The following is a 25,269-nucleotide window of genomic DNA, read 5'->3' as shown; positions in this document are numbered from 1 at the left end:
GGTAGCAAATGGAAATTTAGATTTGTTAAATAAAACATGTCTTAATGTGAAAATTTTGTTAGATTGATGGTCAAGACAAAGATAAGCACTTTGATGCTTAGAGTAACCAAGAAACACACAAGATGTAGATTTGCTTTAATGTTTATGTGTGGAATAAGGTTTAAGCCGTGGATAACTTAAGCAATTAAAAATTTTGAGTTTAGCATTATTAGGATCTTGATTGAAAAGTAATTGATAAAGACATTTGTTTCCAATAACAAGATATGGCAATCTATTTAGTAAATAAACTATAGTAGAAATAGTAAAAGACCAATATGACAATGGCATGGATTCTTGATGTAGTAAAATAAGTCTAGTTTTAACAATATTTGTATGTCTATATTCAACAATTGCATTGGTTAAGGGGTATGTAGGGTTGTTTATAAATGTTGCATGCCAAATGAATTGAAGAAAGATTTCAACTTTGTAAATTTACCCCCACAATCATAATATATTGTAACAATGGAAGTTTTAAAATAATTTTTAACTAAACTCTTAAATTTAGGAAATAGAAAATAGACATCATATTTAAATTTCAATGGAAAAAACCAAATATAATCTTTGTAACCTTCAATGCTAAAAACCTTGACTAACCCCTAAACATCAGTATATATGTTATTTAGAGGTCTTATACAAACTAAACTAGATTTATAAAAAGGAAGTTTGTGAATTTTATTACAGCAATAAGTATAACAAGATGAAAGTTTTTGGTTAAAAAGCAAGGTAAAGAAGAAGTCTTGATAACTAACTACAGAGTTTAAGAATAAGGGTGACTTAGTCTTTGATGCCATGTATAAACGTTTGTCTTAAGTCTAAAATTGACAAGTGTAAAAAGTTTAATCAAAGGCTTAGTTTCTTGGAATGCATAGACCTCATCTCTATTTAAGCCTTAAGCAAGTGGCCTCTTTGTTTGAAAATCCTTCACCAAGAAAAAAGATGGAAAAAATTCAACAGACATTATTAGTGTTAGTGAATTTGGAAATAGAAATGACATTAGTTTTTGCTTGAGGAACACATAAAACATTATGTAAAGAAAAGGGCTAAGAAGAATGATGAATTAAAGTTGAACCAATATGAGAAATTGATAAACTTGTGCCATCACCAATCAAAAGTTCATCGAGACCTCTATACTAAAATGTAAATTGTAGGCTGTGCAACGAATTAGTAACATGATGAGATGCACTTATGTTGACTAACCACTAAGAGGAGGATGTTCTATTCTAGCATAATTAGCAGTTGGAGTAGAAGACTTAAGTTTGATTTTAAAGCAATGCTTGAAAAAATGTCCGAGTTTATCACAAAACTAACATACAACCTTGAAGTTAGAATGAGATGAATTTTTGAAAGAATTAGATGGTGAGAAAAACCTGGTATTTTAAGCAGGTTGAGGTTGCTTTGATCTATCAGAATGAAAAGAAATAGTTTTGGTAGCAAGATGGGCAGAAAAGATGATAATATTAATTGATGATTCTTGTTTCTTAGTGATATGATGAGATGCATCTAAGTCAACTAACCATTAAAGGGATGATGCTTCTGTTCTAGTGTGATTAGCAGTTGGAGTAGGAGACTTAAGTTTTTGATTTTGAAGCAATGCTTGGCAAAGTGTTTGACTTTATTACAGAACTGACAAACAACTTTAAAGTTGGAATGAGATCAATTCTTGAAAGAATTAAATGGTGAGGAAAACCTAGTATTTTGAGGAAGTCGAGGTTGCTTTGGTCTACCAAAATAATAAAAAATAATTTTGACAACAAAATGGGCAGAACGAATGATCATATCAGTTTATGTTTCTTATTTTTTGATAACTTCTTCATAATTAGTGAACTTATCTAACAATTCTTTAAAGGTAATGTAAGATTCCCTAGCTCTTATACTAGTTGCAATTTCCTTGATGTTAAAGCCAATTCCATTAAGAGTATGGATGACAAGTTCATATTCACTTATAGGCAAATTCACCAATGCAAGTTCATCAGCAACACTTATAAGATTTTAGAAGTATTTAGAAACTGTCATGGTGCCTTTGGGTTTGGTAAGCTTTTCTCGTAGGTTCATTATTTGAGATCTAAACTTGTTAGCATATAACTTATTGATTTTGGCCCAAGCATAAAATCGATTAAGTAGAAGCAAAGAACATTACGACACTTTCAAAGGTATATAAAATAATATAATGAAACAATAGTTGATCTTGTCAGACCCAATGATCATATGTTGGACTAGCAATAAGAAAAGAAGGTTGGAACCTTCTTGTGGAATCATGACTAAAGGGTAAAGGGTGGAACTATCAACATATTCAATCCAACTAAGGGATACTTGAATTGAGCCCACCAAGAAGGAAAGTTGAGAGGGATGAGTTTCATAGGTAGGTGGGTAACAGCATTAATAGTAATCAAGTAATTTTGTAGATTAGAGAAATATAGGATTAAAGGGAATTATTCGAAAGTAGTTTGTATTGTTTGAACTTAAGGAATACATGGAGGTTGAAGAAAAAAACTTAATGGAGCTTACAATGGCTCTGATACCATAAAAAAATTTAATATAAAATATTGAATATGAAAGAAAACTATAATGATATTTCTATTTCATAATTATATATTTACAGTACAAAGATAATATAGTTATCAAAATATTAGTTGATAAGATGGTTATCATAATTCAAGTTTCGATATAACATATTTCAACTATAAATTTAAATATATCATCCTTAATGCTTGTCTCTTATTCTTGAAATAAGTTTTATCTGCATGATGATTTAACTGATACTATCTATAACTCTAATACTTAAATATCAAATTGTAATATTAATTTTTTAAAACATTCAAGGAAAGCATCCATGTAGAGATTAGATTAATTTTAATATTTTTATGTCATTAAAATTAATATAATTAAAATTTTTAACTTAAAAATAAAAATAATTTTTTTCAAGGAAAAAATGATTAAATTGTGAACTATGCTTTAAACTAAATTTTAAATTTTATTTAATTTTTTTATTTTCATCCAATTTATTAACATATTGTTTTCATTTCATTATTAGGTTTTCGGATATCGAAATGATGTGACATTAGCAAGTGATTTTTTTATTTTGATTTGGTGTTAGGAATTGTTCATGGTTTGGTGTTTGGAATGGTTCATGGTTGATATATATTTAATTATAGTTGAAAATTATAGATGATTTTAGATGTTATTAATATTTTAAGGTTAGATGTTAATGTATGTTATTTATGCTAAATATTATTATATTTGATGTTATTATTATTTTGTCATAGTTATTTTTATAATTATTGATTTAAATTTGAATGATAAAATTAAATATTTGTAATTTAATTGTACAAATGTGTAAAACGTGTTAATCATTATTCGTGTTTACAATCATGTCATGTCTAGAAAAAAAATTCTAACACGTTCGTGTCGTATCATGTTACACAGTTAATAATTGCATCCGTGTACGTATTTTAGATTTTGACATGAATAATTATACGCGTATTCATGTTTACATAAATAACTATTAATACCCTATATTGATACAACATGATTAGACATGTGAACATGAATTGTGTTAAATGCGTTAATCATTATTCGTGTTTACAATCGTGTCATGTCTAGAAAAAAATTTTAATACATTTAATAAATGTGTTGGTCGTGTCGTGTTACATAGTTAAGAATCGTATTTGTGTACGTGTTTTAGATTTTGACTCGAATAATTATTCATATTGTGTTCATGTTTACTAAATTAATCGTTAATACCCAATATTGACATGACATAATTAAACACGTGAACATGAATTGCCACCCCTAATGAGGCATTTGGAAACCCCCAAGTGATATGGTCGAAAGGTTGATTTGAACCTTTGTGGCGTGTGCGACACATAAGTGTGCTATTGGTCTAAGCCCTCCATTGGCTTGGACTAGTCACAAATTCATAGACCGTGACATTCTCTCTCCCTTGATTCAGGCAGCGCCCTTGTTCCCTTGTGGTCTTTCTCCACCTTAAGTCTTCTTCGAGATCCCCATTAGCTTTGTGGATTCATTTGAGACAACTTCTCGTTGGCTGTTTCGAGAACACTTTCAACTCTAGATATATCTATTGTAGTAATGCAATGGATCGTTTTAATTCCTACACTAGGGGTGCAATTCCCTAAGCAAATCATTCTTCTAAATTAAGCCATATTTCGTTTATAGTATCCACATGGGCAAACCTAGTTTGTAACTCCTTAAAAAATGAATTGATGAGCCATGATTTTATCACCATTTTACAGTATATCCAAGATTAGAAATCCCCATAATTGACATCCAGTTTTGCTATTAATCCATTTATGCATTGGATCCAAGATTGGAAATCTTTGAAATTGACTTAACGTTTTGCTATCAAACTATTGATGAATTGGATCCAAGATTGGAAATCCTTAGAATTGACATCGGGTTTTGCTATTGGTCCATCCATGAACGAGATCCAAGATTGGAAATCCTTGAAATTGACATCGAGTTTTATTATCAATCCATCCATGAATCTTTGGACCCAAGATTGGAAATACTCAAAATTGATATCAAGTTTTGCTATCAGTCCATCCATGTAGATCCAAGATTGAAACTCTCCAGAATTGACATCAAGTTTTACTATTAATCCATCCATGAACCATTAGATCCAATATTGAAAATCTCCAAAATTGACATCGGGTTTTGCTATCGATCCATTCATGAATCCCATCTTGTTCTTGGATTTGAGAGCAGTTAAGAAGTTACGCCTCCAAGTGAAATAATTATCTCTAGTTTCTCTCAGAAGTTGTGTAACAAAAATAAGTCTGAATGATCAGATGAAGGCAAGTTGAATGAGGATTTGTTATTGATTGTGATGTTTTACACATTCGTAATGGGCATTAAACCTTTTTGAACATAACTTGCAGCATTGTCTTCCACGGCTGAAGAAAAGGTAGGTTAAGAAATTTGTCTGACACCATGAAAAATAAAATATATGAAAAGAATGAAGTTAGAAAATCCCTACTCAGTTTAACAATGAACATAAAAGGACTCTTTATAGAGATAACACATCTTAGATTTACTTGTAACACAAGTAAATAAAGAAGTATTCTAATCTTAGACATCCTTAGGGTGCAACTAGAGTGAAAAGACAATAAGAAAAGATTACATTAGGAAAAAAAACTATCCTATAATATATACAATGATACAAGTAAAATAAAAGATCTTAAATTAATTCTCCTTTAGAGAAAAAGAAAACAAAAATGAAGAAAAGAGGATGAACCTTCATCAAAGAGCTTAAAAAGAGAGAAAAATCAACACAAAGGGCTTTCAAGGCTTGCAGATGTCTAAGAAACCATATCTTCAAGAACAAATCATTGAAGATCCATTGGATGGTGTGAAGATTAGAAGAGTTTTAGGGAAACGTGTGAGTTGTGGCCTTTACAAGTGGAACCAATTAAAGAACTACGAAGAGGTAGAAAAGGGAGAAAGTTGAGTGATAGCCATGCAAAAAGAACTAGGTCAATCTTAGAGGAACAAGTTTAGGACCTTAGTTTTAAGATCAACCCACCATTCCATCATTGGAATTAAGTAGATGTTAGGAAATAAGATGGATGAGTTGAAGAATATTGTAAGAAATAAAGTAGATTAGCACAAGGGTATAACTAAAACAAAAGTATTGACTTTGATGAAACTTTTCCTCCCATGGCTAGAATAGAAGATATTAGCTTATTTCTTTCTTTTGCATTTCGTATGAATTTCAAACTCTTTCAAATAAATGCCAAAAGTGCACTTTTGAATATCTTTATTCAAGAAAGGGTAAATGTTGAATAACCTCTTGATTTTGAAGACTTGTAAATTTCAAAAATTTATATGGTTTGAAACAAATTCTTTAGTATGAAAAACTTTCATACTTTTTAATGGTCAAAGGTTTTCAAAGAGGTGGTTGGATATAACATTTTTTATAAAGAACAAAAAGGATTTTTCTTGTTGATCAAATCATGAAAAATTTTTCTTAATTGAGTTTGGATTTCTTCCCTTGAAAGTTTTTAAGTTTAGGCCTAAACTTGCATATAGATGAAAAGAATACAAGCTTGTGCTCGAGCCAACTGTGAGCCTCTCATCCTTTTCTAGCATGCCATATCTAATCATTAATGATTAAGGAATTTGATATAACCAGGTGATTCACTGCCTCTCTTTAACTCTAACTTTATGTAATAGTTCAATCTTTAAACTAATAATAATAATAAATGATTAATTACATATTTAGTACTCTTATGATAATCAAATGTTCAATTTGGTTTCCAAAACTTACAAAATTTGCAATTAAATTTAAACTTTGCTTCCATTAAATAATTTCACTTAAAAGTGACAAAGAAATAATCAATAAGAATGTGCCATGTTTCTAATTCTTATTGGTTATTTTATCACGTCATCTATTTGAGTAACGAAATTTATAATGTATTTATCGAAAGTTGGAAACTTATCAACAATTTATATTCTTCAAGTACATACCAAACTGATATTTTTGTTATAATTTGTGTATCAAACGTGTAATTAAGCCTATAATATAATCTTAAAATTTTGTTTCCCTCATCGTACCATGCACCACTGCTGTTAATGGGAAGGAAAGAAACAAAGGGAGTGAGAGATGTCAAACATGGTAGACTACTCTTCTGTTGAAAGCAATGACTAAGGTTAGGAGTGGTAGGAGTAGCTTCATAATGAGCCAAACCAAAGTCATGTGAAGATGTCAATTTTGTGGATGTATCCTGGGAGCAATGGCCATTAGGCTCCTTCCGGGCAGCAGGGCATGTGCTAGTGTATGCAAGTGCCATTCAATTTCAAGTGACCCACCAGCCGTGCAGGGCAGAGTCAATTATTAAGCACAACAACATGCGAAATCATGGTGGCAGAAACTACTCAATTAGGAGATCTATTAGAAACTGATTTCAAAATAAATAAATAATACTCATTGGATTTGAGTGTTGGCTTCAAGATATATAAAGTCCAAGCTTTGTGTACTCTAGCTGAAAATATATATACCAAACCCTTCTCTCTCTTAATTTTGATTCAAAATGCTTTAAATACTAGATTAATCACTTGAACTATCTTAAAGTTGTAATGTTACATTCAATGACGATTTTCTTTTAATTTCATATAGGACATGACTTTGGTAACATTACCTGGCAGCTGGCACTCACGTGATTCAACTCTTATCAACAAAACCAAAATCGATACAGACAGCAGAACGAATTTTATTGTATCATTCTCTTCTCTGAAGACAAAAAAGGTACTAAATTGATAAGGAAACAAACAAATCAAGTGAAATTGATAAATTATGGTTAAAAGTTTTCCTTTGCCTTTTAACATTTGTGCTTCAAAAATGGTGAAACAAGGTTTAGTTCCTCTTGTAAAAAACGTAGCTCTACTTGAACATAAACTAGGACTAAAGATGGAGTTGAGATATTTTCATTTTTTTTAATGAACATAATATTCTAAACAATTTTTGAATTATTTAAAAAACTTTAAATAAATCTTTAATTTTTAATTACATTCTATCAAATTATGTATTTTTGTTTTAACTTTTGACTCAAATAAATTTTTATAATTAACATTCAATTAATTATTATTAATCAAAATATTAATTATTAATTTCTTATATTATATACTGTTGACATAAAAAAAGTGAAATGTCACATTATCATGCCATAATATCACGTTAGTAGTCATTATGTTATGTTATCATATAAAGTCAACATTACGTGACATAAAATGATAAATGACGTTTTGATTAATAACAGCCAATCAATATTAATTATAATAATTTATTTGATTCAAAATTTTTATTAAACAAAATAAAAAATAAAAAATTATTTAAATTTTTTTCATTAATTAAGAGATTTTTTTAACTATTATAATTTTTTTTTTATATGTTATCTTTTAATATTTTAATTGTCATCATTCATCTGTGTGATTAATTATGAATCTTACACATTTGAATTATTTTATATAAATAAAATTACTTTTATGTATTATTTCATTCTTAATTATTTATCTTTCATGACTTTCACATATATTAAGAAAAAATTTTGATATTTTGATATATTTCATATTATAAATTCAAAATTGTTTTATACAATTAATTACAATACTTTTTAAAATAGTATGGAATGAGTAATATGTGGAACAAAAATTTAGAAAAAGCGAAAGGCGTTAGCTCTTTGACCGGCTTTTCCTGTAGGATGGCAGATTTGTAGTACGTGCCCTAGCTTTTATCAAATAACAAGAAAGGCGCAGATATGCGTGCCCACTCCTGCACTCTTTTCGTGACGTCCGGCGCCAATATTAACAACTCTTTCCCCAATCAAAAAATGCCACGTTACCCAAAACAGAAGAACAGAGTAGATGCTGTCGCACCAAATTAGTCGTTGAAAGGCCGGAAATGGTCCAAGGAAAGTCTCGAGTTTAAGCATTTTCAATTTTCAAATTTGTCCAACGCTTTTAAGTGCTATTATGTTGTAGATCTATCTAACATCCATCTATCGCTTCACTCCTCAGACAAACAAGAAAATACACGACCATTTTCCGCTGTGCTTTCTTTCTCGCAATGCCAGCGACTGATGCAGCCTTGGATCTTCGGGTAATGATGTTTTTTTCTCAAAACCTAACCAGAAATGAACTCCCTGTTTTGCTCTCTGTGCCACTAACTCTCTCTGTTTCTTTTGTTTTTTCGCAGCCGGCTCCGCACTCGGCCTTCTCTATTGGGTAAGTTCATTATTCTACCAAAACTTCTCTCTGTTTACAACTGTTTTTAAGGAGTATTGTTATCGGTGTGGTGGTTCAGAGAGTACACATTTGCGGATGCTGGAAACTTGGAGCACTGTGCAAAGTACTTGAACCAGACGCTCGTTACCTTCGGCTTTCCAGCGTCTCTCGATCTCTTTGCCAATGATCCGGTGCGTCTTTCTCTTCTTTTGTTTTTGTTCTTTAAAAAAATTAATTTATGTGATCTGTTATTAAGGAGAGTTAAGGATTTTGTTTCATTTTTATGTGATAGGTTTCGATCGCAAGGACTTGCAATTGCATTTATTCATTGCTTCAGCAGAGGCAGCGCGACATTGAATTTAGAGAGTCTGCTAATGAACAAAGACAACGGTAATGCTTTTCCCTTTCCATTTTCGATTTTTATTTTATTTGATTTTTCAAATTTAGTAATTCATTTTGGGCCTCGGAGTCGCTTTCCTTTTGAGCTTCAGTTGTTTTGTGGAATGAAAACCTATAAATTATGGCACTATATCTTTATTTGTTTATTTAATAAAATTTGAGCATAGTTTGGTGCACTTTTTCTCTGTACCTGGTTTAATTTTGATTGAATGTGCAGGAGTAATTTGATTTCAGTTCTGTGATTGGTTTTATATCAGTATTCTAAGATTAAATTATGTACTGGATGGATATTTCTACGCAGAATTTAATGAAGTTTTTTGGACTAATATTTGTTTTCCCCTCTCTTTTTTTGTTTTGTTTTTGTTTGCATTTTCTTCATGTAGTTTGTTGTCGGATATATCAAGATTAGAGGCCAAAGTTGAGAGGCTTGAGGCACAGTTGCAAGCTAAAGATAGAGAGATAGCAACAATTACCAGAACGGTTTAAAACTTTACCTTTTTTATTTTTTGTATTATTATTATTATTATTATTATCATTATGTTTGGATGTGTTAGTTTTAAATCCTATTCAAATTAAGGAAACTTATAACAGTGCTTTATAATTTAGGAAGCCAAAAATACAGCAGCCTTTAAGGCACAGATTGAGAAGCTACAGCAAGAAAGGGATGAATTTCAGAGGATGGTGATTGGGAATCAGGTTAGGCATATTTCACTTGTTTGGAGTTCGAATTTCGGTTTTTTTTTACTAAATGGAAAGATTTAAAGTTCTTGACTATTATTGTTTTTACTTGATACTACAAAAGCAAGTGAGAACTCAACAAATACATGAAATGAAGAAGAAGGAAAAGGAGTACATAAAGTTGCAGGTAGGATCTTATATATTTATTTATTAATCATTTGAGGAGAAAGTAGTATGTCATAAGCAGGAAATATAACTTGCATTTCTCTTGCAGGAGAGACTAAACCAAGTCTTAATGGAGAAGAAGAAGGAATCAAGATCAGGAATGGAAATAATGAATTTGCTTCAGGTATTAATTGCACTAGTGCCAATTGTACTACTGAGAGAATGTAAATTCTATGCAGCTAATGGAGTTTAATATACATGCAAACAGAAAGAAGGGCGGCAACGTGGAACTTGGAATGGGAAGAAGGCAGATAATGATTTCTACAAAAAGATTGTATGAAAAGTGATTGAGTTATAAAGAAGTTGTGGCCTCCATGAAATTATGTTTAACAATTTGCCATCTTTCAGGTGGATGCCTATGAGGCAAAAAATCAAGAATTGATTGCAGAAAATGCTGATTTAAGAGCATTATTGCGATCAATGCAGGTATATGCTAGTTATTTTATCCCTCTTGTCGTACACTAATCAGATTTGGCTAGAGAGGAAGTTAGGATTATATTGGAAAGTAATTTTTTGTCTAGATATGGTGTTTAACTTTTTTTAGTATGGAAAGATTAAACTAGATTAACCTTAGCTTTGTCACATGGAAATATGAAAATGGATTCACATTTTTTTTCCATGCTTTACAATTTGCCAATGATGCGAAGTTTTTTAAGAAGTCTCACTGCCGCATAATGGCCATATACAGCTCCTAATATCTGTTCGAGAGTAACAATGTTATTATCCTAATATCTGTTTCATTATCATGTTATTCTGTGCATGCTGTTAGTTCACTTCTCAGAATTTCTACTTGCCTTTCGTTTTCCTCTTTTCCTGTTTTCTGTGAAAGTGTTGTGTTCATTTTGCCATTCTTTGAGTAACTTTGCCTGTTGGACTAATTTATGAAATAATATTCCCCCCAAAAAATGTAAAGTTGGATGGATCTAAAAGGACTTGGATGATTGCACAAGATTGTAGCATAAGAAACATGAAAGAATAGAAGAAATGAGAAATTCAGTTGTTCCTTGGTTAGTCAATGGTTTTAATGTTGAGTACTGCCCTTTACAATATGTGGGCAATATTTGATGTTGATGATAAAACTTAGTGCTCCGAGTATCAGAATGGTATCTTATTGGTAAGTGGTGATCTGTTATTGTCAGTAATGAATGACTGATGAGCCAATAAATCTTGAATTTGACTCATTAAAGAGATGAGACAAAGACTTTTACATTTTATGGAAACATGCTATGTCTAAATGTTAAATGGTAAGGAAATAAAAGGCTTCAGAAAGACAAGTGTGTGCTATAAAAGGCTTTTCTCAAATGTTAACATTGTGAAGTCAGAATCCGTCAATTATCAGCACCTGGAAACAGTGATCTGCGGTGTGAACGTAATTTAGAAGATTGATAAAATTCATTATGTGTATGCCTGTCTTGGCCTATATATTGTTTTCTTGGCCTTTTGGGTATGTCTACTGCATTGGTAAAATGGAATATTTTGTTACATTATCATATATTGAAGGACATTCAGTATATTAAGATATTTCAGTGAATCTCCTATGGAATCGATATTCAAATTAGCAAGCACACTGTACCTTTTTTGGGCTGTGAAAACTATCTACACTGATATAGAGTTGTGTTGGCCCTTGAAGATTTGGATATTTTATGTGCTTGATGCATCCCAAGAGTAAGCATGATATTGCAAATGTCACACTTGTCAGTTCCCTGGTATATCATTATTCTTGTAAGGAGCATAACAATTCATAACGGGAGTGTATTGTGATGGGAAATTGTTGTAGATATGCTTCCTCCAATACTTTATCAGATTTTGCATGTTATTCCAAGTTTCCTTAGATATTGTTTTGGTGTTATTTGTAGCTCCTGGTATTTAATTTTCCTCGTTTTGTTTTTATGTCCATGAATTCTGACAGCAGTTTCATTTACAGGTAGATATGCGTGATTTCTTTAATGCCCCAAATGGTTTGTCAAAGCAATCCTTGCCTGTCAGTGAAAGACTTGAAAATGATCCCTCACAATCTCCATTGGTTGGGAGGACGGTATGATTTATTATATGAAGAAAACTTGTTAATTTTCCCAAAAGGTCAGGTCAAGTGCTGCTTCTAAGCTGCTGGTTTATTGTTTACAGGATGTCTTTGACCTTCCTTTTCACATGGCTAGGGATCAAATAGAAGAAAGTCTTCGCACTAAGATGGCTTCTATAAAGGTACTTTCTCTCTCAGCTCTCTTTCTTAAATTTTAGTAAATAACTGTTATAAGATCATAAACTAAGATGGATGTGGCAAAATTTTGACATATATCGTTTTTTCATTTCTTTGTTTCAAGGAGCGCATGGTTCAATTACAAGATGCACAAAAAGGTGCAGAAGTCACTTCTGAAGCAACAGAGAGGGAGCTTGAGCTTGAAGCTCAACTTGTTGAAGCAAGGAGCATAATCCAGGAGCAGGTAGTGTACTTTCCAAGTTTTCCAATCAGAAAATGGATGCATTGTGTTAATGAATTAATTTGAGTGGTATATACATAATTTGATCAGGTTTCCTAGCTGGACTGTTAAGCATTCTGCACTAGCCGTCCTACATATTTAGTTACAGTTATGATAGATTTTGCAAGAATCTGAGTTCAGCATATTTTCTCCCCTTATACCATAGAGAGTTAGAGATTCTAACTTTTGATGTATGCTAGCATCACATGACATCCCCTCAGTGTTATAACTGTGCTTGTCAGAATTTTGGTGCTATTGTTTTATGACTAAACAAGACTATCTATTTGACAGTCGAACATTCTGAATACATAGTCTTACTATTGGAGTTTTGTTTATTTTAGAGAAGATTTTAAGAACTCAGTTAACCATCTTTTAATCATTTCCAATTCATTGAGCTACAAATTTGCTTTCTATCCTTCAATTTTTTTATTGAACTTTTGCACGCATTCAACTCAAACATCCAGAAAAGTTAGTAATATTTACTTCCAAATTGCACTTGTCTTTTTTTTTTTTTTGTTCTTGTTTTTAGATATTGATAGAAATATAACAAGGGGTCTTATTGCAGGCATCCATTATGTCCAAACATCTTGCTAAGGCAGACAGACCAAGGTAGTTCCAACGTTTCTTGTTTTGCTGTGGAGTCTATGTGTCAAATAGTTCTGTTATTATGTGAAGAACTAAGTGGCTGTTTGAAATTTGAACAGGGAATCTATTATTTCATCACCAGCTGAGGTATAACTTGATATTTCCTTCTTGAGAATTTATCCAATGTGATTTCTTTTTATTCTGTTTTCCATCAAATTGCTAGTTTGATATCTCATTTTTCCTGATGCACTCTTTTGATCTATTAGGTTTTTCTTGTTGAGACTTCATAGACTGCAGTTTGTTTAGGAGTAGCTTATGATGGGCTTACATTCATGTAGGTGATTTTTCTTTGGTCTTCTGTCTAGGAATATTATGCTTCTAGATTGGTCTATATTGCTAAAAATATGGTGACTAATGTAGAACTCAGACCCCTGTTAAAATGATAAGGAAATTTTATTTGGATGCAGAACATAAAAGAAACTCCTTGCTGCTAGGCGACCCCTTCCCCCCTACCCCACTGTTTTCTTGCTAAAGCTTTGAAAAGTAAGAACCTTAAATTCAATAAAACTTTTTTTGGGTCAATAAACAGGGACAATTTTCAAGAAAATATGAAATAAAACCTAAACTTGCAACACCGTTTAGACAGCTATTAGTGCATCCCAATCTAACAGATGTAGAGTTGTAGTCCTCATAAGTGCACATGTACCCTCCTGTTTGGCCCTTTCCTAAGGCTTTGTCAATCTTTTTTGAAGATGTAGTGTTTTTTGAAGATCAAAGAAGCTGCCATGTCCAAGAACATGTGGTGATGCGTAGTGTCTCAAAGAGCTTCCATTTATCTGTATTTTCTTCTCCAGAAGAGTCATTGTACATGTGGCAATCCTGCCTGCCCTTACATAAGATATAGGACATCTCTAGCATGCATGATCCAGACATTTTACACACCATTGCAATTAAATTCTTGGCAACCTTGTCTGCTTACAACCTGATGTGAGACAACCCTTGTTATGTTTCCAATTGTTAGGTTTCATGCTGTTTGTGATTTTGTTATGCCGACTTTATCTTAATTTTCAGGGAGTATAACTTAGGGAGCCCAACCGCCATGAATTTTCGGATTAAGACCAACTGAAGTTGGTTCGTTTTAAAAGATGCGTGGCAGGGAGTGAGCAAGCATGTAAAGCATTGAGTCCTGTATGGTGTATTCGGTTTGTAGTAACTACATTTAAGGCTTTCTTCTAAAGCTGTAGTATTAATGTAATTGGCAAGCATACAGTTGGCTAGTGAGAGAGATTTGTCTATCCATTGTATCAAGCTGGTTAATTAAAAGAACAACGCCTATCCACACACACAAACACATGCTTGCAAAGTGCAGCCTAACTCCTCGGTTACTTCTAGAAGATGACAACTTTCATTACTTTTGAGTCTGAAACAGTGAAATTAAAACTTAATTTCATATTCCTAACGGAAAATGCCAACCGGAAAGTTTGAAACTGTTGAAGCATGGAATTTTTAACATAGTTTTGCACATAAACAAGGCATTTATTTATGTGAAACCAATCATTCATTCATTTTTGTGCCTAGCAAGTTAAACATTTGTACGTAACGTTACCAAGTTGCAGAAATTGGTAAGTTAGGATGTAATTGTCCTGTAATCAAGGATAGTTTGTTTCGTATAAATTGATTTTTATATATAGACTTCCCCTTTCTTCTAATATTTGGTTGCCCAAAAATGAAATCATTTGATAATCAACGCAAACTAAATCTGAAAATATGGAAATTATCTTTCATTTTACAAAAATAAGACACAAATCTTCATACTAATCAAATACATCAAACAAACTTTCCATCTAACTAGACTTGTATTTAATAAATAATTATTTTTATTTTATTTTATTTCAAGAATATATTTAGAAATATTAATATACAAATATTTTTAATATCTTGATAATAAATATAATTGTATTTATATTTTTATTATAATGTAATAACCATACTCTTTTATTTATTTAATAATAAATGTTTTATATAATATATTACTATTTAATTAATAGCATTTTAATATTTAATAATATATATTACTACTTATTATGGGATAATAAATTTTTTAAAATTGTACATAATAAATATCAATATTAAAATATTTATATTTTTAAATAAAAGGTATTTGAGTAATTATGTCTATTATTATTTTGATAGGAATGCTATTTTTTTTTTAAAAAAAAAGCCAAATAATGAAAAAAAACCATTTTCAGGAAACAAAAGGGTTGGTTTGTTTGCCATGGAAGTTAGTTTGGCTGCATTGGTATGGTGTGTTTTTGTCAAATAAATCTTGAGTAGCCAATGTTGCATGCATGAAGCTTCAAGGCAAAGGAGAGGCAAAGGGTTTAACTTTCTTATCACGAACCAACAGCCACTAACAAAAATGCTTAAACCTTAAGCCAATGTAATTAAAAAGCAACCTTTTACCATAAAAAACATCAATGGTTAGATTTTCATCCTAAGTTTTCAAAACAGTTTCTTTTTTCTTTCAATTATGTCCTTTTATCTTAAATTGGATTAGGAAATAGATTTTAATTATTGAAAAAAGCTCTTAATTAATAAGGAACATTCAAATAGGTCCTTATTGCACTTAGTCGAGCCTTTATATTTTTATTTTAAACAAAATAAATTTTTATATTTTTATTTTGAGTCAAATAAACTCTTATAATCAATGGTTTATTTATTCAAGATGTCATTGGTCATTCTAAACTATGTGATATTAACATAGCACTAATGTGACATTATTGTGGCATGTTGACATGTTGAATAGATGATGATGTGATATGATAACATGATCATATTATATTTTTCATTATTTACATTAATCACACATCAACGTCACATGAACATCTTAATTAACGTTAATTAATTAATTACTAATTATAAGAACTTATTTGATTTAAAATAAAAAATTTAAGAGCTTGATTGAATGTGATAAAAAAATAAAAATTTATTTAAATTTTATTAATAATTTAAACTTTTTTCACATATTATGTCCAAAAAATCATGAGCAATGCATGTGGGAGAAGCATGCATAACAAGATATTTAATTAATAATTCAGAGTCAACAATCTATCCTGGTCAAATTGTATTTGCTTAAGTAGGAATAAAAAAAAAAACAAAAACTGACACTTGCAATTTTTTTGGTGTGACTTAATTCGCATTCCAATGGGTAAGCTTTGACTTCTCTATGATCAGACAAACTTTGATCTTCAAATAAAAGTGACTCCAATTTTCAATAAATTTCAAAAGAATTCTATAATTTTTTATTCATGTTTCAATTTGATAACGAGCTTTTCAATTTTACAATTTTGATAATTTCTTTCTATCAGAATCTTTGTAATTGTTCGTAATCAATATTGTTAGTTTAATTTTTTTAAAATAAATATTATGAATTTAATTTGTATTCGAACATTTAATTTATTAGTTAATGTATTATTTTTTTATTAAAAAAATAAAGTTCGAATCCCTTTATTCTAAACATATATAAAACAAACATTGTTAATTTAATTTTAAACCCTTTTTAAACCAAATCAAATCCATTTATTCATATTTGTGAATTTGTTCATGTTGTTCTAAATCATTTAAAATTTCTAATCATCCAAATCATCGTTTATTGTTCAAACACCCTATTCTAATGGTTAAAATTTGAAACCTCTTTTAAAAAAATCTTAATTTTAAATCTTGGAAAAGGAAAGACGAGGTTATGGGTTGGAAATAACTAACTTCCTTCGTGTAACTTAAATTTAATAGAGGTCGTCAAATATTATTAAAAAAAAGGAAAAGGATAAATTTATTGCTAGAAACGTCTATTAGTGAGATTACTTGTGAAGGTTGTGAGCTTGATCCAATTCTTGGGCTTTGATACGATTTTTTTGACCCAAACTTAACCGAATAACATTAATATATTTAATGAATAATATATATTGTAATTGTTATGAAATAAATATGAAAAGAACAATTATAAGAAAAATATAAGAAAAAATATTTAGAGGGAAAAAAGTATTTAGAGGGAGTAAGAGGATTTTATTCAGGTATATATTTACAAATGAAGTGAAAAAGTCTATTTATAAGCTAATAACCTCTTATTTAGATTAAATTTACAAGATGAAGATAACATTGAGAGATTAGATGGATTAAATCTTAATCCAATCTAATTTACATCAAATCTAGATATAGATAACATAAATGGATATTTACAAAAATATTTATAATACTTCCTTTTGGAAATCCATTGTATTAAGAATATGCTCATTAAACCTTGCTAGGAAAAAACCTCATAAGAAAAAAAAAATTCTAGTGAAGGAAAAAGAGTAAATAATCTTTTCAAGAATATGCTTTTGAAATACTACTTTATTAAAAACTTTATCAAGAAAAGCTCAGTAGGAAAAACCTTGATGAAGGAAAATAGTACTATACATATTTTATTCCTCCTGATGATTGTATTATAGAGATCTTTAAAATGATACATCCAACTTTTCAAATGTTACAATAAGAAGGGCTTTAGTAAATAAATCTGCTAGATTGTCACTTGGTTGAATTTGTTGAATACTTATTCCACTCTTTTCTTGGAGATCATGAATGAAGAAAATTTTAGTGAACTATGTGTTTTGTTTGATCGCCTTTAATATATCTTTCTTTTAACTGTATTATGCAAACAATATTATCACCACATAACGTTGTTGGAATTTCTTTCTTGGTTGACAAACCACACGTTTATTGAATATGTTGAGTTACAGATCTTAACCTGACACATTTACAATTTGCTCAAGAGTTGCTAAAATTTCTGCATGGTTAGAAAAAGTAGCAACTATAATTTAGTCGTACCTCCATATGTGAAAAAGTAATTTGTTTGGGATTGAGCGTTATGTGGATCAGATATATATCCCGCATCTGCATAATCAATTAAATTTAATTTTGATGCATTTGAATAATGTAAGTCTATATCCATTGTTCATCGGAGATGTTAAAGTATATGTTTAATTCCATTCTAATGTCTTTGAGTTGAAAAAGAACTATATCTTACTAATAAATTCACAGCAATTGATATATCAAGTCATGTATTGCTAGCAAGATACATTAGTGCTCTAATTACATTTAGATATGGTATTTCAGGACCAAGAAGTTCTTCATTATCCTCACAAGGTCAAAAAAAGTTTTTTTTTTTAATATCTAGTGACCTCACAACCATTGGTAAGCTCAATGGATATGCTTTCCTCATATAAAATTATTTTAGCATTTTTGCGATATAATTTGATTGATGGAAAAAAAATTCTCTTTGCTTAATGTTCAATCTAAAGACCCAAAAAAAATTTTATTTTGTTCAAGGTCTTTCATCTCAAATTCTTTTTTCAAGTAATCCACGAATTTTGATAACTCTTCAGGAGTTCTAATAATGTTCAATTCATCAATAGAAATAGTAATTATAATAAATTCATATCTAAATCCTTTTATAAAATACATTAGCATATAAGATTATTTCTATAGCCTTCTTTCAACAAATATGCACTAAGGCGATTATACGTCAAATGTTTAGATTGCTTTAATCCATATAAAGATTAATTTAATCTAATCGAGTAAATTTTTCGAGAATTCAAATTTTTGTTCTTCATACAATTTAAATCCTTCAAGATATTGATATCAAATGAGCCTCATAAATAGGCTGTAACTACATTCATTAGATGCGTTTCAATCTTCTCATATATTGTCAAACTAGTTAATATAAAATTGTAATTGCATCCACAATTGAGAATATATCACTTTATATTTAATACTAGATCTTTAAGGAAAACCTTGTGCTACAGACTGTGTTTTATATCTCATAATCTTATTTTCTCATTTTATGTTCGCACAAATAACCATTTATATCTCATTAGTTTTACATCATTTGATGTACGGACAACAAATCCCAAAACTTCATCTTTTACAATTAAATTCAATTCCACTTTGATTGTGTCTTTTCGCATTAGCCAATCATTTATATGTCTATATTTTTCAATAAATATAAGTTCAAGATCTTCGTTTTTCTTTCATAATATTGAGCTTTATGTTATATAATAAATATTATTGACGTTTAGTTACCGGTTCCATTTTTTCTCATCATGACATAATTTATTAAGATCTCTTTATTTTCATTGATTTCAGGTTCCTGAATTTCTTCTAGAATGTTTATCAATTATGTCAGGGATCTCTTATAGAATTTCTGCTTCCTTTTTCTGACTATTTTAAATATTTGCTCTCTTTTTTCAAAGATTTTATTTTTGGAACCAATTGGTCTCAATGCTTTTAGTGTACTTTATCCTATAGAGACATCAATGCTAATAGGAGCATTTGCAGTTGGTATATAAGATTTAGTTATTATTTTAGGTTAGTAAATACGTCTGGTAAAAACTTATTTATTATATTTTGTAAAAGAATTATTTTTTGAACATCAAGTTCATATTGATTTGTTCGAAGATCAAAACTAGATAATGATATTCATTTTAAAAAATTTTCTTTTGCAGCTACTTATTTTTCTCCCCTTAATATTGAAAAAATTGTTTCATCAATATGACAATTAACAAACTTTGTCATGAATAAATCTCCTATTGATAATTCTAAATATTTAATTACAAATGAAGATTGCTATCCAACATATATTCATAACTACCTTTCAGGACCCATTTTTATATATTGTGGTGGAACAATTGAAACATATACCGCACATTCAACAATTCTTGGATGAGAAATATTTGATTCCTAACCATAAACCAATTGTATAAGAAGAGTTTATAATAACTCGATTGGCCTAATGCATATAAATGCTACTGCATCCAAAATGGCATGCCCCCAAGTAGACATTGAGAGTTTGAATTTCATAAGTAATGGCCTGACAATTAGTTGAAAGTGTTTAATAAATAATTTTGCTAGACCATTTTGTGTATAAGTATAAGCAACAAGCTGTTCAATAATTATTCCAACTAATATGTAATATTAAAGACTTGAAATGTAAATTTACTAGCATTATCAAGACAAATAATCTTGATTATATAACTAGAAAAATATGCTTGCAAACGAATGATTGTAAATATCAAATTGCAAGTTGATAATAAGCATATATGTGACCATATAGTTGATGCATCGATTAAAACTATAAAATATTTAAATGGTTCGTATGGTGGATGTATGAATCCACATATAACCTTGAATATTATTCTAAACCGTAGGAAATTTAGTCTCAACTTTAGCTGGTGATGGCCTTATAATTTATTTACCTTCAGAGCAAGCAACATATAAAGTTTATTAGATTGAAAAATCTTTTGGTTTTTCAATGAATGATCATATAGATTTTCAATCATTTTTTTTTGCATCATTATTGATCCGGGATGGTCCAACTAGTCATGCCAAACATTAAAATCATTACTAAACTTCTGATTTACTATAAGTTTTAATTATTCTAATATTTGTGTCGTTTAATTCTGAGAACAAAACAAATAATCTTTTTTTCAACACACACTTTCTACTTGAGATAATGGACGTAATATAGAGGTATTAAGTGTCTCTTTCATTTGTTGTTTTAATATGATATCTATTCAGACGAATATCTTTAAAACTTAATAAACTTCTTTGAGACTTAATAGAAAAAAATACACCCTCTATTACTTTATTCCTCAAGGTAGTAAAATATTAGCTCTTCTGAAGCCTTCAATTAATCTTGTACTACCAGATATTGAACTGACATTGATTTTTTTTATTGTCAAATAGAAAAAATATTTATTGTCTTTAAATATAGTGTGTGGTGTAGTAATGTCCGTTAGACTTATATTTACAATATTGATTTTAAATCTAACAAGATGAATATCTATATTTTCTTTAATAAAATAAAATATATACAATAAGAAATTTACAAATTAACATGAAATAACATTAAATATATAATTAAAATACATAATAAGAGCATATCATTTAAATATAATAAAAACATATTAAAACATCTTCGTAATATAGTTATACTAAAATATATCAATAACTATTAAGTTCATTTTCGGATATTCCCACTATCAATTAAATGATCAATTCCTCTTTCAGGATAAAAAAATCAACAATGGATATTTTCGTTACCAATCATAAAATCAATTCTTCTTTCAGGGTGGATAAATATCGTGATGTGCTATATCAACTTGGCCATAGTTAAAATATCACAAGATATTTTAATTTTTAGTGATGCTTGATAAAATTTAATACCTATAACAAGTACGTAACTAATGGTTTTCATGCCACATTAACGACAATACGTTTTCTATATTCTTTTTATTTTTGTCTTTTCATTATTTATTTACTTTTTGTGAGTTACAAGTATTCATCCACTTCTTGATGTGTTATCCACTTCTGGTGGGTTAGTGGGTTAAGGTATCCATCCACTTTTAGTACGTTGAAATTAATCATTTACTTGTGGTAGGTCACAAGTATACATCTATTTTTGGTGAGTGATTCACATATGATGGGTTATTCACTTTTGGTGAATTATCCATTTTTTAATAGGTTATGGCATTCATCCACTTCTGGTGGTAAATTATCCATTCACTTTTTGTGGCAAAATTATCTTTAGATTTTGATGGTAAAATTATCCATCCACTTTTGGTAATAAAATTATTTTTAAAATTATAATAATGATAATGTAAATTATTATAACGACCTTTTCTATATCCATGATCATAATTATTAAATGATGTGGCATTCATTTCAAGGAATAGATAGATTCATGATTATGACCATAATTATTAAATGATGTCGCATTCACTTCAGAAAATGAACAAATATATAATTTTTTATTAGTAGCTCATTTGTAGTATTTACTTTAAGAAATGAACATTCATAATTTTTATTAGTAGTTCATTTGTCACATTTACTTCAGGAAATGGACATTCATGGTTTTTCATTAATAGTTATACAATAATAAATTCACTTTCCAATCAAGGGACAAAATATATATTATATGATAGTAAAATTCATATTAAGGTTGATTTTTAGGAAATAAAAATACTAAAGAGGTATCAAGTCACTTACTCAAGTTTTTAAAATTAGAAGTCAAAACCCAATTATTGAAATCCTTTTGAAGATTGAAGATAATGAAAACAAAATAATTTCAAAACTTGAGATATCAGAGAGGATCGTACTGATAACGTGTTATGAAATAAATATGAAAATAACAATTATAAAAAAAAATGAGAGAAAATATTTAGAGGGAAAGAAAGTATTTAGATAGAGTAAGATGGTCTTATTCAAGTATATATTTACAAATGAAGTGAAATGGTATATTTATGAGCTAATAACCCCTTATCTAGATTGAATTTACAAAATAAAGATAATATTTAGAGATTAGATGGATTAAATCTTAATTCAATTTAATTTACATCAAATCTAAATATAGATAACATAAATAGTTGTTCATAAAAACATTCATAGTAATAATTAAATTTAATTATAAAATATATTTAAAACTATTAAAATATTAACAAAATTTTTTTTAATACTGGATCAATTGAATTTAAAATGACAAATGAAATCGGGCCAAGCTCAGGCCTGAATCTGAATTTTTTCAACTAGGCTCAGCCCACCAATGGACACCTCTAGTTACTACCTAGATAATAGATAGCGCATTTAGGCCAGCTAAACCATGGAATCTATCTTGGAATAGTTGTATTAAACCTTTCAAACACCCACACTTAAGTATAAAAGAACAATGAATAAGATGAGGAATTAATATTTATTTATTTATTTTAAATCTATATATGCCCTAACATGAAAGACTTGATATTTCAATTTAGTTGGTTAACCACCTCCTCCATCTTCCCACTAGTATATATAACTACACCTCTTTTATTATACAACTTTCATCACATGTTTAGCCAAAGGAAAAACTTCAAAAAGTCAACTAAATCTATACTTAAATTCTTAGATATACATGTACAATGAATCAATGTAAAGGTCTTCCCCAGAATGGGTTGGTTCCTTAGCCATGAGAAAGGCCCTCGATTTGCTCCGGGCCTCCGGGCAATGCATGTTGTTGCCTTTTGGTCTACAAGAGTCTAGTGTAATTTGAGACAAGGTGAAGCAGATGCTATCGTGGCACTTTGGTGGTGGCAAGATATGGGTGATCATCATTTTTAGAGAACACCCTTTGTTTGGAGAGAACAATGGAAGGGTAAATAGAAAGAAAAGTTGGGGCATGTCTTAAGGCTTTGGGAATTGCACATGCTATAGAAGCCAACCAACAACAGACTCAGAAAAACCTTAACGTAATCTTAACAAGAAAGACGTTTATATTCTTCTTTTTATCTTTGATTTGCTTGTCTTGTTGTGTATATCACAAGTATATATTCAAGTCACTCCCAAAACAAGTAATACAAGGACTAAACAGGCTTGAATGAAGATGAAACAAATGTTATCAGAGTTAATAAACAGCTGCTAGTCAACTTTCAAGGCATTAGAAGCATGTGCCTATCGTCTACCATTGTCGAAAACACCGGAAATCAGGACCTTAATCCCTTAAACCTTTCTCTCTGTCTCTCTATGTGTATATATATATATATATATATACCCAATAAACTTATGAACCTGCATTGTACCCTCATCTCTAAACACTCCTACATTGTTTCATATACCTGTGAAAAAGCTTTCTAGTTTCTCAAACAATCAAATAGTTACTTCAACCCAAAAAAATGGACAGGAGAGGTATGGAGAAAGGACTTTCGGTGATTCAAGGTGAAGATCAGTTGTTCTTCAACAAAATCATCTCGAGAACCTCTTCTGTTGGCTACTCTTCTCGGATATATTACTACCGGAGCTCTGAAGGGGTACCCTTTAACTGGGAAATGCAGCCGGGGACGCCAAAGGAACCCCAAAAGGAAGATATTGTTCCGCCACCTAGTCCCCCACCTGCTGTTCTGAGCCTGGGGTTACCTAAGCCATGTATGAACATCGAAGAGCCTAAGCCTTCGATAAGACTAAGGTTCAAGTTTTGGAAGCACGTCAAGAAAAACCACGGAAACAAGAAGCTTCAAGCAGGGCGCAAAGGGGTTCATTTAGATATGACTGATCAGTCAGGCAAGTACTCGAATTACGAGATGTGCAGCTCTGATGATGGTGAGTTTATGGCGTCGCCGCGCATGTCAAGCTCTTTATCTTCATCATCATTCTCTTTCTCGAATGGCCCTTCATTTGGATCATCAAGGTTACCTAGTCCGTCTAGGGACTCATCACTTGACAGGCATAATGGCTGCAGTCCCTTGAATTTTTCTTCAATTCTTGTTCGTGTGCTAAGATCAAGGCGACTTTGATATTATGTGGTTTTAAACTTTGCATAAACTATCAGGCTGGAAGTTAATTTTTGTTGTATTGCATTGTAACATATTAAAACATGCATCCACACCTTCCTAATTAAACATTTGTAATCCATATATATATATATATATATATAGTGCACATTTTTAAGATTCCTCAACATGCTTGGTGGTTTCTACAAATGCTTGACTGGGAATTGGTTATACATAATTTGTTTATAATTACTTTATCTATATGATCTTAAAAAGTAGGGTTTATACTTAGTAGCCCAATTAGACTCTTTAGAAGATTATTATTAAAGTGTAAATTACAATAAACATTCATGAAATTCATCACGTAATGTTTTATTTTTATTCACGATTTTTAAACCTCAATTTTAAAATTCACAAATGTTTAAAATATACTTATTAATTTTCATCAACCAAAATCTATCACCTTAACATCCTGATGGCATCCATGTCGCCATGTGGATATTTGCATGGTAAAATAAATAGATCTAGATACTTGAATGTCCACATGATAAAAGAAGATGGACTAGTCTGATTTTTTCTATTGAGATTTATGTTGCATGAACATCCATGTTACATTAATATGATAGATTTCATTGATTTTTGACAATTTGAAATATTTTTAAAAAATTATGATCTGAAATTTGAATTTCAAAGGTGAAATATAACAAAATGAAATTTTTTTTTTTAAGGTATTGGTTTACATTTTGGTGATTAACTATATTCTTTCATTAATTTGACAAAAAAAAAAAAAAAGAAAA

General features: G+C 30.0%; 2 protein-coding genes across 7 annotated transcripts; both read left to right on the top strand.

Annotated features, from left to right (window-relative positions):
• The first annotated feature begins 8,331 nt into the window (after positions 1 to 8,331).
• LOC110411633 (Afadin/alpha-actinin-binding protein) lies at positions 8,332 to 14,419 on the top strand. Of its 6 annotated transcripts, XR_002444803.2 has the most exons (19): positions 8,493 to 8,653; positions 8,750 to 8,778; positions 8,858 to 8,969; positions 9,071 to 9,168; positions 9,561 to 9,657; positions 9,784 to 9,873; positions 9,980 to 10,042; positions 10,130 to 10,204; positions 10,289 to 10,354; positions 10,429 to 10,506; positions 12,005 to 12,115; positions 12,205 to 12,282; positions 12,402 to 12,521; positions 13,123 to 13,166; positions 13,262 to 13,289; positions 13,409 to 13,476; positions 13,610 to 13,685; positions 13,895 to 14,129; positions 14,214 to 14,419. XR_002444803.2 is itself a non-coding variant. In XM_089782620.1 (18 exons), the coding sequence occupies exons 2-17, from the start codon at positions 8,621 to 8,623 to the stop codon at positions 13,430 to 13,432; spliced, it is 1,146 nt and encodes a 381-aa protein (XP_089638746.1). In that variant the 5' UTR covers positions 8,332 to 8,465; positions 8,572 to 8,620; the 3' UTR covers positions 13,433 to 13,476; positions 14,214 to 14,419. The 6 variants fall into 6 exon arrangements, 3 of the variants coding, with proteins under 3 accessions (XP_089638746.1, XP_089638747.1, XP_021277547.1); XM_089782620.1 differs by lacking the exons at positions 13,610 to 13,685; positions 13,895 to 14,129 and adding an exon at positions 8,332 to 8,465 and having other exon boundaries at positions 8,572 to 8,653; XR_016350849.1 differs by lacking the exon at positions 13,610 to 13,685.
• A 9,373-nt stretch (positions 14,420 to 23,792) lies between these two features.
• On the top strand, positions 23,793 to 24,672 carry LOC110411487 (uncharacterized). The gene has a single exon (XM_021421666.1). The coding sequence runs from the start codon at positions 23,879 to 23,881 to the stop codon at positions 24,494 to 24,496; it is 618 nt and encodes a 205-aa protein (XP_021277341.1). The 5' UTR covers positions 23,793 to 23,878; the 3' UTR covers positions 24,497 to 24,672.
• Positions 24,673 to 25,269: the final 597 nt, after the last annotated feature.

This window comes from Theobroma umbraticum, unplaced genomic scaffold (genome assembly GCF_002168275.2).
Source record: "Theobroma umbraticum cultivar Fairchild unplaced genomic scaffold, ASM216827v3 scaffold_56.0, whole genome shotgun sequence".
Lineage (NCBI taxonomy): Eukaryota > Viridiplantae > Streptophyta > Magnoliopsida > Malvales > Malvaceae > Theobroma > Theobroma umbraticum.
The sequence above is the reverse complement of the archived record's forward strand: the minus strand, read 5'-3'. Positions and strand labels throughout refer to the sequence as shown.

Coding starts and splice junctions, on each gene's coding strand:
- LOC110411633 (XM_089782620.1), top strand. CDS start 8,621: ATGCCAGCGACTGATGCAGCCTTGGATCTTCGG. Junction 8,970..9,070: donor ATCTCTTTGCCAATGATCCG/GTGCGTCTTTCT, acceptor TTTATGTGATAG/GTTTCGATCGCAAGGACTTG. Junction 10,507..12,004: donor CATTATTGCGATCAATGCAG/GTATATGCTAGT, acceptor TTTCATTTACAG/GTAGATATGCGTGATTTCTT.
- LOC110411487 (XM_021421666.1), top strand. CDS start 23,879: ATGGACAGGAGAGGTATGGAGAAAGGACTTTCGGTGATTCAAGGTGAA.